This window comes from Petaurus breviceps, unplaced genomic scaffold (genome assembly GCF_028583685.1).
Source record: "Petaurus breviceps papuanus isolate PSGF00001 unplaced genomic scaffold, PetGlider_PUasm1.0 37, whole genome shotgun sequence".
NCBI classification, from domain to species: domain Eukaryota; kingdom Metazoa; phylum Chordata; class Mammalia; order Diprotodontia; family Petauridae; genus Petaurus; species Petaurus breviceps.
In genome coordinates, this window is record NW_027186296.1 from 78,604,468 (window position 1) to 78,616,115 (window position 11,648).

The window sequence follows — 11,648 nt, forward strand, 5'->3', positions numbered from 1 at the left end:
CTTCCAAAGTTCCTTCCAAATCTGAGGTCTATGATTCCATTAAAATCAGCCCTGTTCATCAGTTCTGGCTTTGTTCTGTGGTTTAGGCAAGAAATGAGACTTGGCCTGTATAGAAATCAGGCTTTGCAAAGGGGAAGATAAGAATTCTAACCAGAATGGGAAATACCTTGTGGCTCTCATCTTCCTGTCATCTGAATCTGAAACTATTAGGGGACTTGAGAGATAGGGTGTAGAACATTTAGAAGGTTTTTAATGTGCCAGGAAGAAGATTTGAAGACTGAAAACAAGAGCCAAATTTTAATTCTTAGAAATAAAGACTGGCTTGGCATCTGTTCCCTTCTTCCACAGCGTGGTTCTTCATGGTTCTTCTTTTAGGATTACTCTAATCCCTCCTCAGATTCTTTAGGGGCAAAGCCCCCAGTTCTTTGAGCCTATCCTTCCCATTCAGTATCACCCCAATTAGAAATCACTGGGCTGCAGCTCAGTATATATGGTTCAGGACTGGAGTTATAATTTCATTGGCACAGGAAAATTCAATATGAGGATGTCTCTCTAACCTCTGCAACTATAGTTTTAGAGAGTTAACTAGATAATGGGGAAGTTAATTGATTTGCCTAGGATCACACAGCCAAAATCCGTTAGAGGTGAGACTTTCAAGGACCATTATGCCATGCTGAAGAGAAAAATTTTCACTTGGCCCCAAAGCTACAGTTTTCTAGGAAACTCATCTTAGGAAGAGGACAACATCCAAACTTGTTCACCCCTTGAGTCACTGAACTCAGTGAACCCTCCAGCAAAGGACTGAGCCTGACTGGGCCATTTGGGACAGTGTGGGATGTAGTCACTCAATGTCAAGACACAGATTATGGACAGGCTCCAGATATTCTCATCTGCCTTTAAAAACCCATCAGGAATCTGACATTTAGCTTGTTAAAAAAAAAAAGCAAGCAGTCGTTTTCTGTGAACCATTAAATTGGGGTTTAAGCTCAGTTTATATATGTACTCTACATCTTTCAGTTTAATTGTGGAACAGTAAATATGTATTTTATTGTTGAATAATTTATCTTTTAAAAATTTTATTTATTTTATTCTGAATTTAAGAAATAAAACAAGCATTTCCATAACAGTAGAATAGAAAAAAGATGATTGTACATGAAACTGCAAATCTATTATGTACAACTTGCCATTCCTTTTAAATATATAATAAAATTAAACGTATAATAAAATGATTATATAATTTTTTTTGTTCCCTCTCCCCACCCCTGGCCCTAAAGATGGCTACCATCGCACACAAATGTGTGTGTATGCATATATATGTAAAACCACAGGGAAACCCCCATAATTTTATGGTTTTAGGAGGATAGCACAGTTGTTTGAAATGTTTACAAACAGCCTGTCCATCAAGTAAATTAGGAGTGGTAGAATAATCGGATGAACCCTGAGCAGGAATCCTCTGTTGACAGGAAAATGCTAGTAGTGATAGTAGCTTCAAGAGATTCCATCTTGACTTTGTCCTATGGTTGAGATCAAGGGGGAACGTCAGAACCCAGAAGTCAAATCATGGTTAGCTTAGGCTAAATCAAGGAATTGGTTGCCACTCAGGAGTCATCATAACAGCATAGTACACCTGAAAGACCACTGACTCTGTAGTGAGAAGATCTGGGTTCAAATCCTACTTCTGAAGCCCACTACCTTTGCAACCTTGGATAAGTCAGTTAACCTCCTTAGAGGTTACCATCTGTAATCCCTGTAAGATTACCTCCAGTGTATCCTGCACACATCTTGTTTGCACATAGTTGCTTGTATGTTGTCTCCCCGTTAGATTGTGAACTCCTTGAGAGCAGGGGCCATTTTTGCTCTTTTTTTATCCGCAGGCTCAGCATATATTGTTGTTCAGTCATTTTCAATAGCATCCAACTCTTTGTGACCCGTTGGAGGTTTTGTTGGCACAGATACTGGAAGGGTTTGCTATTTCCTCCTCCAGCTCATTTTACAGAAGAGGAAACTGAGGCAAACAGGGCTAAGTGACTTGCCCAGGGTCACATAGCTAGTGTCTGAGGTCATATGTGAATTCAGATCCTTCGAACTTCAGGAGGGGCACTCTATTCACTGCACCACCTAGCTGTCCATTGGTATATAAGAGGTGCTTAATAATCCTTCTTGACTCTGAATTTACCCAGTGCTTTCCTGCCTCCCACCCCTTTGTTCATCCCTAACCCTCAACTAGAAATGTCCCTCTCCTTATCTCTATCTATTGAAATGCTACCAGTCCTTTAAAACTTAATATAACCAAAGAGATTATCTTTTCTGAATTTAGTAGGTGAACTGGGTGTCAGGATTAATTATTCTGTTTTCTGGGTGATAGGAAACAGGTTAGTTGTATGTGATAGTTCCTTTTTTTAATCCAATTTGGTGAGGATGGGCAAATACCTGGTTAATTAAGTGGTCTGGTGGATAAAGGGAAAACACAAGAATGTGAATAGCCATTTAGAATCCTACATAGGGAAGAGGGACTGGGGCTTCTCCCCAGGGTCCAAATCTGGAAACAACTACATACAAATAAGATATATACAGGAGAAATGAAAGATAATATTAAAGGGACATCAGTAGCATCTCATCTGTGAAATGGGAGTAATAACTAACTGCCATCTCTACTTATCTTACAAGGTCTGGATGTTTGGGAAGAAAGTGCTTTGCAAATTTTAATACACTACATAGATGTGAGTTATTATTAATATTATTATTATTCTTTTTGGAGGGGGCAAGGTAGGGCAATTGGGGTTAAGTGACTTGCTCAAGGTCACGGCTAGTTTTGCGTTGTGTCCAAGGCCGGATTTGAACTTAGCTACTCCTGACTCCAGGACTGATGCTCTACTCACTGCGCTACCTAGCCGCCCCTAGTTATTATTATTATTCCCAAAATGTGGTGTAGTGGGAAAAAAAAACAAACATGGGATCTGAAGTCAGAGAAACTGGGCTCGAATTCCAGCTCTGCTACTTGTCTCATGGCCATCAGTTAAATGGACCATCAGATGACCTCTGAGGTCCCTTCCAGCTCTCAATATAGGATCCTGTAATCCTGAAATAACTTGGGTTTGAATTCCATTTCTGCTACTTCCAACCTGTCAGTGAACTTTTCTGGGGTCGAGATAGATCATTTCTAAGGCTTCACTAAATCAAAGACCTCTAATTCCTATGATCCTATGATGCCCATTCTAGAGACTTCCTTCCTATATCAGCTTTCTGACTGCTTAAATTTCACTTGAAAGGAGGCCCAGTGGCCCTTTAAATATTTGCATGTCCCACTCCCAGCTTTGGCAGGAGAGCTGAGATTGTCTTCTGCCTCCGTCAATCAATAGCCTTGGAAAGGGCCCCTAATTGGAAAGTATGGGAGTAGTGCTAGGCTTGTGATTATGGTCAGCTCAGCTCTGGAGGTGTGGGCCAGTGGTGAGAGGATGTACAGACAGCACATGAAAATTCAGTTCAAAGCATTTCTTAACTTCTTTTGTGCCAGGCACTAAACTAAGCTCTGGTGGAGTGGGGGGCTGGGGGCAGGGGGGTGGGGAGAGGGGTGTGCTGTACAAAGACAACAATGAAAACAGTGCCTGTTCTCAAGGTGCTTCCATTCTACCTCTGACATACTGAACTGTGTGTGTGTGTGTGGGGGGGAAGGTAGAGATCAGGGAAAGCCAGACAGAGAAGGCGGTCCCTTGAATTGAGCCTCCAAGGAAGATGCACATTACTTATGTGATCTTGGGTAAATAACCTCACTTCTTGGGACCTCAGTTTCTCCATCTGTAAAAGGATAGGGTTGGGTTAAACGGTCACTTCTAATTCTAGATCTATGATCCTATTAGAGGTGGAGATGAAGGAGGGAAGCATTCTAACCATTCAAGATGGCTTATGGGAAGGCAAAGGCAGGGGGTAGGGGTGGGGGTGGTGAAATGGCAAATTCAGAGAATAGTGAATTTTGGCCAGAATGTGGAGGGTAGGAAAAGAATAATGTGAAATGATGCTGGAAAGGTAGATTGGAACCAGTGCATGGAGGACTTTAAATGCCTATAAAGGGATTTAAAGCTTATTCTAGAGGTGATATGAAGTCATTGAAGATTTTTAATGGAGATTGTATGATGAATTCAGGGAAGATGGAAATTAGGGGAGAGGAATACAACAAGCAGGGCTTAGCTGAACATCCATTAAGCCTACTGAGGACCTGACTGAACTTAAAGGGAACATCCTTAGAGCACATCAAGAACTATCTAGAACCCAGAGAGAGCCCATCTATAGAAAATCTGCTTTTTGTCTACATAAAGCTGCCTAGAAAGAATGAGTCTTCCGTTATTTGGGGAGGCAGGGGACCCAGACTTAGGAAGCTCCTGAGTTTCTTAATTTGTAGGTTACAAGATTTAGAGCTGGAAGTAACTATTACTGATTCTCTGAACTCTACTCTCTTGTTTCAAAAGTGTCAGGACGGAGGCCCAGAGAGAATAAGTAAAGTCCCCAAGAACACACAGGTTAAAGGGAGCAGAGCTAGATTTTGAACCCAAGTCCTTTGATTCTAAATCTGATTCTCCTTCCACTAGTCCAAGTGGCCTTTGTGTAACTGTGACAATGTGTACCTTTAAGGCCTGCCATGGTCCTTTGGTCCCTGGACTTGGCACCTCTTCACACATCTGTGTGCTGGGAGAATCTGGTGGCTGGAGGACAGGAGGGCCCTCGGTGGCTGAGGCTGCCTCCTCCTTCTCCTGGTGGAGGCAGAAGGGCCTGCGTGATGTCCAGGGGGGGCTTGCTCCTGTACCACGTGGTCAGCAGCTGGTTCACCTGCTGCTGGTTGGCGATGCCACTCAGGAGATCTTTCTTCCCCTCCTCACTCTTCTGGCCTTCGGCTTCTGGCCCACTCTCCCAGGGAAGGATTCCATCTCGTCGGGTGGCAGCTAGCCCTCGTGCCTTCATCTCACTTCTCATGCTGTCAAAAAAGTGCAGGACGCACTTGTGGGCAAAGTCCCTGGCATGCTCACAGCACGTCTCATCGAATAGCTTCTGCTCTAGGTCCACGTAGTTACTCCAGTAGCGCCTCTGAACTAGGCGGGTCTGGTCAAAGCAAGGCTGCAGGGAACGGGCCAGGAAGGCCATGATGATGAGGGTCAGCATGATGCTCCAGCCTATGGCCTGGGAGAGAATGACCTGTGAACACTTGTCCAGACTTAGCCCGACCCAGCCCACCAGGACAGAAAGCACTTGGTCCTACCGTCCCACTTACCTACTGCACTGTCCTCCTTCCCTTTCTACCTTGCACATGCTACCACCAAGTCTTCCACTTACTAACTCTGTGACCTCAGGTGCATCAGTTTCACTGCCTGAGTCTCCTTTTCCTCATCTGCAAAATGGGTATAATACTACCATCCTTGTCAATGTCTCAGAGCTGTGATGGGGAACTAATGAAATAATGTCCATGAAAGCATGAGCGTATAGGTAAGGACTTTGTAAACTTTAACTGTTATAGTCACAGAGTCTCAGAATTGGAAAGATTATTTAGTTCAGCCCTCCCTCATTTTATAAAGGAGGAGGGAAGTGACTTGTCCAAGGCCACACAGTGGGTCTCCTGACTCCTAATTCTCATTCTATTACTTCAGGATGTTCTTATTTGTCACTTAGCCCATATGATCTTATCTGGCTAATTCTCTTTTCCCAAGTGTGGATCATCCATCTCTTCAGTGATGCTGTGAACTCCTTAAGGGTAAGGGGGATGCAGCTTGGAAAGAGCCCTAGACTTGAAGTCAGGAAGATCCGAATTCAAAGCCTGCTTCAGACAGTTCCTGGCTGTCCTTGGGCAAGTCATTTTACTGCTCTGTGTCTCAGTTTCCTCATTTGTGAAATGACAGGTTTGGACTTGATGATTTATTTCTAAGGTCCCTTCCTGCTCTGCTCCTTTCCTTAGGCACAGTTGCTAGAACATTGGGTTTGGAGTCAGGAAGACCTGAGTTTGAATCCCGTGTCAGACACTTACTACATGTGACTCTGGACAAGTCATTTATCTCCTCAGCCTCAGTTTTCTTATCTGTAAAATAGGTATAATATTTTATATATAATATATATATTCCGGGGCAGCTAGGTGGCACAGGGAATAGAACACCAGTCCTGGAGTCAGGAAGACCTGAGTTCAAACCCAGCCTCAGACATTTGATACTTATTAGCTGTGTGATCTTGGGCAAGTCACTTAACCCCAATTTGCCCTGCCTTCCCCCCTCCAAAAAGACCAAAAAAACCCAAACAAACCAAATAGCCCCTTCCCCACAGGGTTGTGATGAGAATCAAATAAGATGCTGTGTATAAAGCACTATGATGCTAGCTAGCTATTACCCCAGTGACCCTGCTTCATTCACCCCTGCCTTCTGCACACAGCACTCATATGTGATTTAGAGTTTGAAGGGCAGAGCTCTCTGTTTTGTTTGTTTGCTTTTGTTTTTGTCTTGTTCTAAGGAGGGGAGGTCCTCCTGGTCTCAGCCCAGTGTGAGGGCTATCTTGCTTTTTAATATTGAGTTATTTTGTTTTTGTTGTTCAGTCATTTTTTAGTCATGTCTAGATCTATTTATGATTTTCTTGGCAAAGATCCTGGGGGTGCGGTTTGCCATTTCCTTCTCCAGCTCATTTTACAGATGAGAAAACTGAGGCAAACAGGGTTAAGTGACTTGCCTAGGGTCACACAGCTAGTATCTGAGACTAGATTTGAATTCAGGAAGTTGAGTCTTCCTGACTTCAAACCTGGCACTCAGCACTTTATGCACTGTGCCACTTAGCTGCCCAACATCTAATTATGAGGTCCATCAAATACATTGAAGATGCTTCTGATCCACACTCAGTAAGATGGACACTTTGGGTTTGTCTCCACCAGAAGGGACAGGCTTTTATTGAACCATTCACCATGTTCCCCCTTTATGGTAGGCATTAGTATGCACCCTGGCTAGGACCAGGGTGACTACCTGAGGCCAGAGAGGAGTAAAGCTATCTGACCCTTGGAAGGGTTGAGTCTGTGTCCTTGGCTCTTTGACCTCCTGCAATGAAATGTTAAGCAAAGGTACATGACCTGGGATGGAGGTTTGGTAAGTGAGATGAGCACCCCCAGGTTACCTGTGAGAGACAGCGCAGGTACCGGGACACAGCCTTCCGGGCAGGGTTGTCTCTCACCAACACATCATCTTTGCAGGGCACCTTGGTCAGGAAAAGCTGTACATCACTAGCTGTCATATTGGCGAAGTCAGAAAACTTCTTAGGATCCACTGAACTGCTAAAGGCACAGATAAAACACTTCCCATCCAGGAGGGCGAGCAGGATCCATACCACGGGGGCAGCCAGGGCCCTCTGCAGGACAGAAGAACACAAGTATCTGTGGAATGGGGGAAGGAAGAGAGCAGAGAGACAGTTAGGGTCTGGAGTATCCCAGGGGCCAGCAGAGGCAGCCTGGAACTATAGAATCAGAGATTTATCACTAGAGAGACTGTAGAGGCCTTTGAATCCAGCCCCTTCTTTTTACAGATAAAGAAGCCAAGGCACAGAGAAATTAAGTGACTTGTCCAGGGTCACACAGTCAATAAGTGTTAGAGATGGAATGTGAACCCAGACCTTCCTGATTTCAAGTCCAATATGTTATCCAAACTGTATTTGGTAGGCTATAGGGAAGACAGAAGGAAAACCTTTGCACTCTCCTTCCCCCATCCTAAACTACCAATACCCAATGAAGAAGGTGTAATGTCAGACTAGGGAACACTGAGGGAGATTTTTGAAGTTTTCTTTCCCTAGGTCCTCACTAACTATCACTCACAGCAGATAAAGCTCTGGGCCTGGAGTCAAGAGGACCGGAGTTCAAATCCAGCCTTCAAACACTAGCTGTGTGACCTTGGGTAAGTCACTTAATCCTCATCAGTACAATGAGCTGGAGAAGAAAATGGAAAAAACCACTCCAGTATTTATGCCAAGAAAACCCCAAATGGGGTCACAAAGAGTACCTTGACTCAGACATGACTGACTCACCTAGCCTAGCTTCCAGTGATGAGCAGGACAAAGGACACAGCTTGCTTATGTTCCTTGGAATTCTTGGTCTAGATTTTGGCTACCATTTTCTACTTCTACTTCTGGGCTCCTTTTTAAAGGCTTTTCCAACCCCAACATCCAGAGCTGCCCCACCTTCCCAATTGCTGCCCCGGACTCCCCTATTTGCATGGCACCAAATATCCTGCTTAGCTATGCCAAGCTGACCCCAACGACAGCAACAACAGGAAGACTTAACAAGCATTTGTTAAGGTTTACTAGGTTCCAGGCATTATATTCTGATGAGGGGAAAAAACATGCAAATAATTATGTACTTGGGAGATTTGTGCAGAGTAGAGGAAAAGAATCTCAGAGGAAAGCCACCAAAGGCTGGAGGGGGCCAGCAAAGACCTCTTGCAAAAGGTGGGATTTGAGCTGAGTCTTGAAGGAAGCTGGGTCACCTCCACTCCAAGGTGAGGTTTTAGAGACTATGGAATAATGAAAACTCACATTTATGTCATCCTAACTCACATGCATAGATCACTGCACAGATTAGAAAGAACTTTCCTTACTACAGGTTTGTGAAATAGGGCGTGTAAGTATGACTTCTGCTTTATAGATGATTTTATAGAAATGCACAAGGTTTAAATGGTTTGCCCAGGGTTCCACATTAGGGGCAATTCTGGAGCCAAACCTCACTAATGATTGAGGGCTGTGACTCAGACATATAATAGTAGCCTTTAAAATGTCTGCCATTTGATTTTAAAGCCTCCCTAGCGAGCACGACATTCATGGAGTAGATATAATATACACATGTGCAACATGAGATCCTTCAGCTTCATATCATAGATAACATAACATATGTACCTGTGCTTGTAACAACACTCTGTACATATGTTGCACAGAAATAAATAACATGTATAATACAGAGTGTTGTTCCTTCTCATATGTTAAAGAGTTTATAGAACTGAAATGAGTATAACATAGGCAGTGTATAAAACATGCATGGCCATAAATACAGCAAATATGAATACAAAGAAATGTGGAAAGATTCATACAAAGTATGACTTGATTTGACAAAATGATGCCATGTTAATAAAACAGAAACATACATATACCTACTATATGAAAAAGGAACCAAATCTGCTAAGTGTCCAGAAAGATATTGTGGCCAAAGAGATTGGAAAGGGATACAGTATGATATTGTTTTCATATATATATATACATACATGTATATATACACATATGTACATATCTAATAAATATATTTATAGATATAGATCCTTTTAGTAAATTCCAAGTAATTTGAAATTCATGATTTTCTTCCTTATTTTTATTTGGATGCTTTTTATTGAAATTCTTATTATTTATGATGGAAATGAAATAATTCATGCCTGGTATACACAGCATACACAATTTGAATCATAGTAGTGGATAATATAACACTTTCTAATCAATTGATTTCAACAAATCTATGAACATTTGTAAAGCATGGACCCTGTCTTACACGCTGTGATAGGTACTGAGAGTAGATAAGAAGACAGATTGTTTTTTTAAATCCCTGCCTTCATGGAGCTTTCATTTTATCTATTAAATTCTATCTACCCCAGAGCACTTGTAGCTATTTTAAAGCTTTTCCTGCTGTTTTTTCTCACTGTATATAGTATGGGTAGTGCAAAATAACACCAAAATATAACCAGGAAAGAGAATGGAGGAGAAGAAGGGAAGGAAGGGAGGAATCAAGAGGGAGAAAGAGAAAGTAGGAAGGAATGACAGTTGGAAGAGGGGAAGAGAGAAGAAAAGGGAGGGAAGGAGAACAGAAAAGGAGGATGCAAAGAAAAAAAAGAGGGGAAAGGAGGGCCTGGAGTCAAGGAATGGGAAGGAGGAAGAGTAGGGAAGAATGAAGGGGGAAGGAAGGTGACCTACTTGACGATGCCTGGATCCTTCTTCCTTCTTCCTGTGGGTCTCCTCCATTCCTCGATCAGCACTACAGACTGCCTGTTAGCAATGAGCCCACAGAGGAAAAGGGCCAGGGGCGGTGTGAACAAGAGACCCAGGCCGTAGAGGGCATTGTACCGGGGCAGGCAGGGGCAGTTGAAGTCAAAGGAAGAGTAGATCTTCACAGTGGCCACAGCCAGGATAAGGCAGATCCCATTCATTACGGACTCTGAGCTGGACTGGAAGTACTGGAAGATCATACGGAATTTATCCATGGTTCCAAGTGCTGTTTAGGGAGCAGAAACCTCAGAGAATGAAGAGGGTCACTGAGGGCCCTTAGGGTCTGACTTATCTCAAACTCCACCAACCCAGGAGATCTTCTGTCCCAAGGCTCCCAGGGCCAAGGTCTCACGTAGGTGTCTATCCCCAGGTAGGGTTTTAGCCTGTAGCAGGTCCCTCCCTAGGTCCCCTCCCTCCCGCCCCTGTCTAGCAGTCTCTTCTAAGTAGCTTCTTTAGCTAACAACCTCAGCCCCACTCCTTCCCTTCTCTGGCCTACACTTGACTCCAAGCGTTTTCTTGGTCTGAGGCTGCAGTAAAGAAGCTTTTCTTTTCTACTGGCAGTACCTGGAGATAAAGAATGACCTAATGACTCACTGTCTCTCAGAAACCAGGCCTATTCAAATAGCCTGGCTCCTGTCCCCATCCCCTTCCTGGGGCCTAGGGAGGGGTGGGGTAGGTGGAAGAAAGAGGGAGGGCTGGGTCTCTTTGAAGAATCAGTGTAGGTAGAACTTGGGCTGCATCTACCACCATATACCAAATTAACTCCAAACAGATACATGACTTAGACCTAAAATGTAACATCATATAAGCACATTGGAGGAGCAAAGAAGAAATTACTTTTCTGATCTATTGATAAGAGCTCATGACCAGAGGAGGAGCAGAGATAATCCCAGAAGATAAAATGGACAAGTTTGATTTCGTAAAATTAAAAAGATTTTACACAAACAAAACCAATGTAATTAAAATTAGAAGGGAAACAGGTAAGTGGGGGGAAAAAAAACCAAAACAAAACCTTTGCAGCAGCTTTCTCTGCTAAGGATCTTGTTTCTAAGACATGAAGACCGACTCTGGTCGAACCATTTCTCAACTCCACCAACAGCACGATGTTGTGCCTGTTTGTCCCCAGCTCCTCCAACGAGTGTGTCATTTTTCCTTTTTCATCATCTTTGCTAATCCATTGGGGGGGAGGTAGAAGCTCAGAGTGGTTTTAATTTGCATTTCTTTGACTCACCCTCCTGCTTTCCAGTGTATTATCTGACAATTTTGCTTATACATTTCTGTCATCCTTTTCCATGATAGTTACACTCTAAACTAATGTTATCTATGGTTACCATGTTTCTCAACTTGGCAAGATTAAAGATTTGCTAGCTAGTGTGGTTTGGGGTTCCTTTTGTCCTACCATTTGTGGCAGCTGTTTTACAATAGTCAAACTTCTCTGAGAAATGTTCTTAATCAGTATCAGCAAGGAGAGGGACAGAACTAGCAACCTCGATCCTTCATTTCTGCCTGCATGGCAGAGTTACCTGTCCCTCTTACACATGTATATCGAAAACGTCCACGTGGATATTGTTCTGTTCCTCCAGTCATGTATCAATTCATTGGTTGCCAAGAAAACCCCAGGTGGG

The 11,648-nt window shown here is 43.2% G+C and overlaps 1 protein-coding gene across 1 annotated transcript; it reads right to left on the bottom strand.

The window, feature by feature from the left end:
• Nucleotides 1–4,665: 4,665 nt before the first annotated feature.
• On the bottom strand, nt 4,666–10,238 carry CALHM3 (calcium homeostasis modulator 3). The gene is made up of 3 exons (XM_069097553.1): nt 9,952–10,238; nt 7,129–7,384; nt 4,666–5,169 (listed from the first exon to the last, which is right to left on the bottom strand). Exons 1-3 carry the CDS (start codon nt 10,236–10,238, stop codon nt 4,666–4,668), a joined length of 1,047 nt encoding a protein of 348 aa, XP_068953654.1.
• Nucleotides 10,239–11,648: the final 1,410 nt, after the last annotated feature.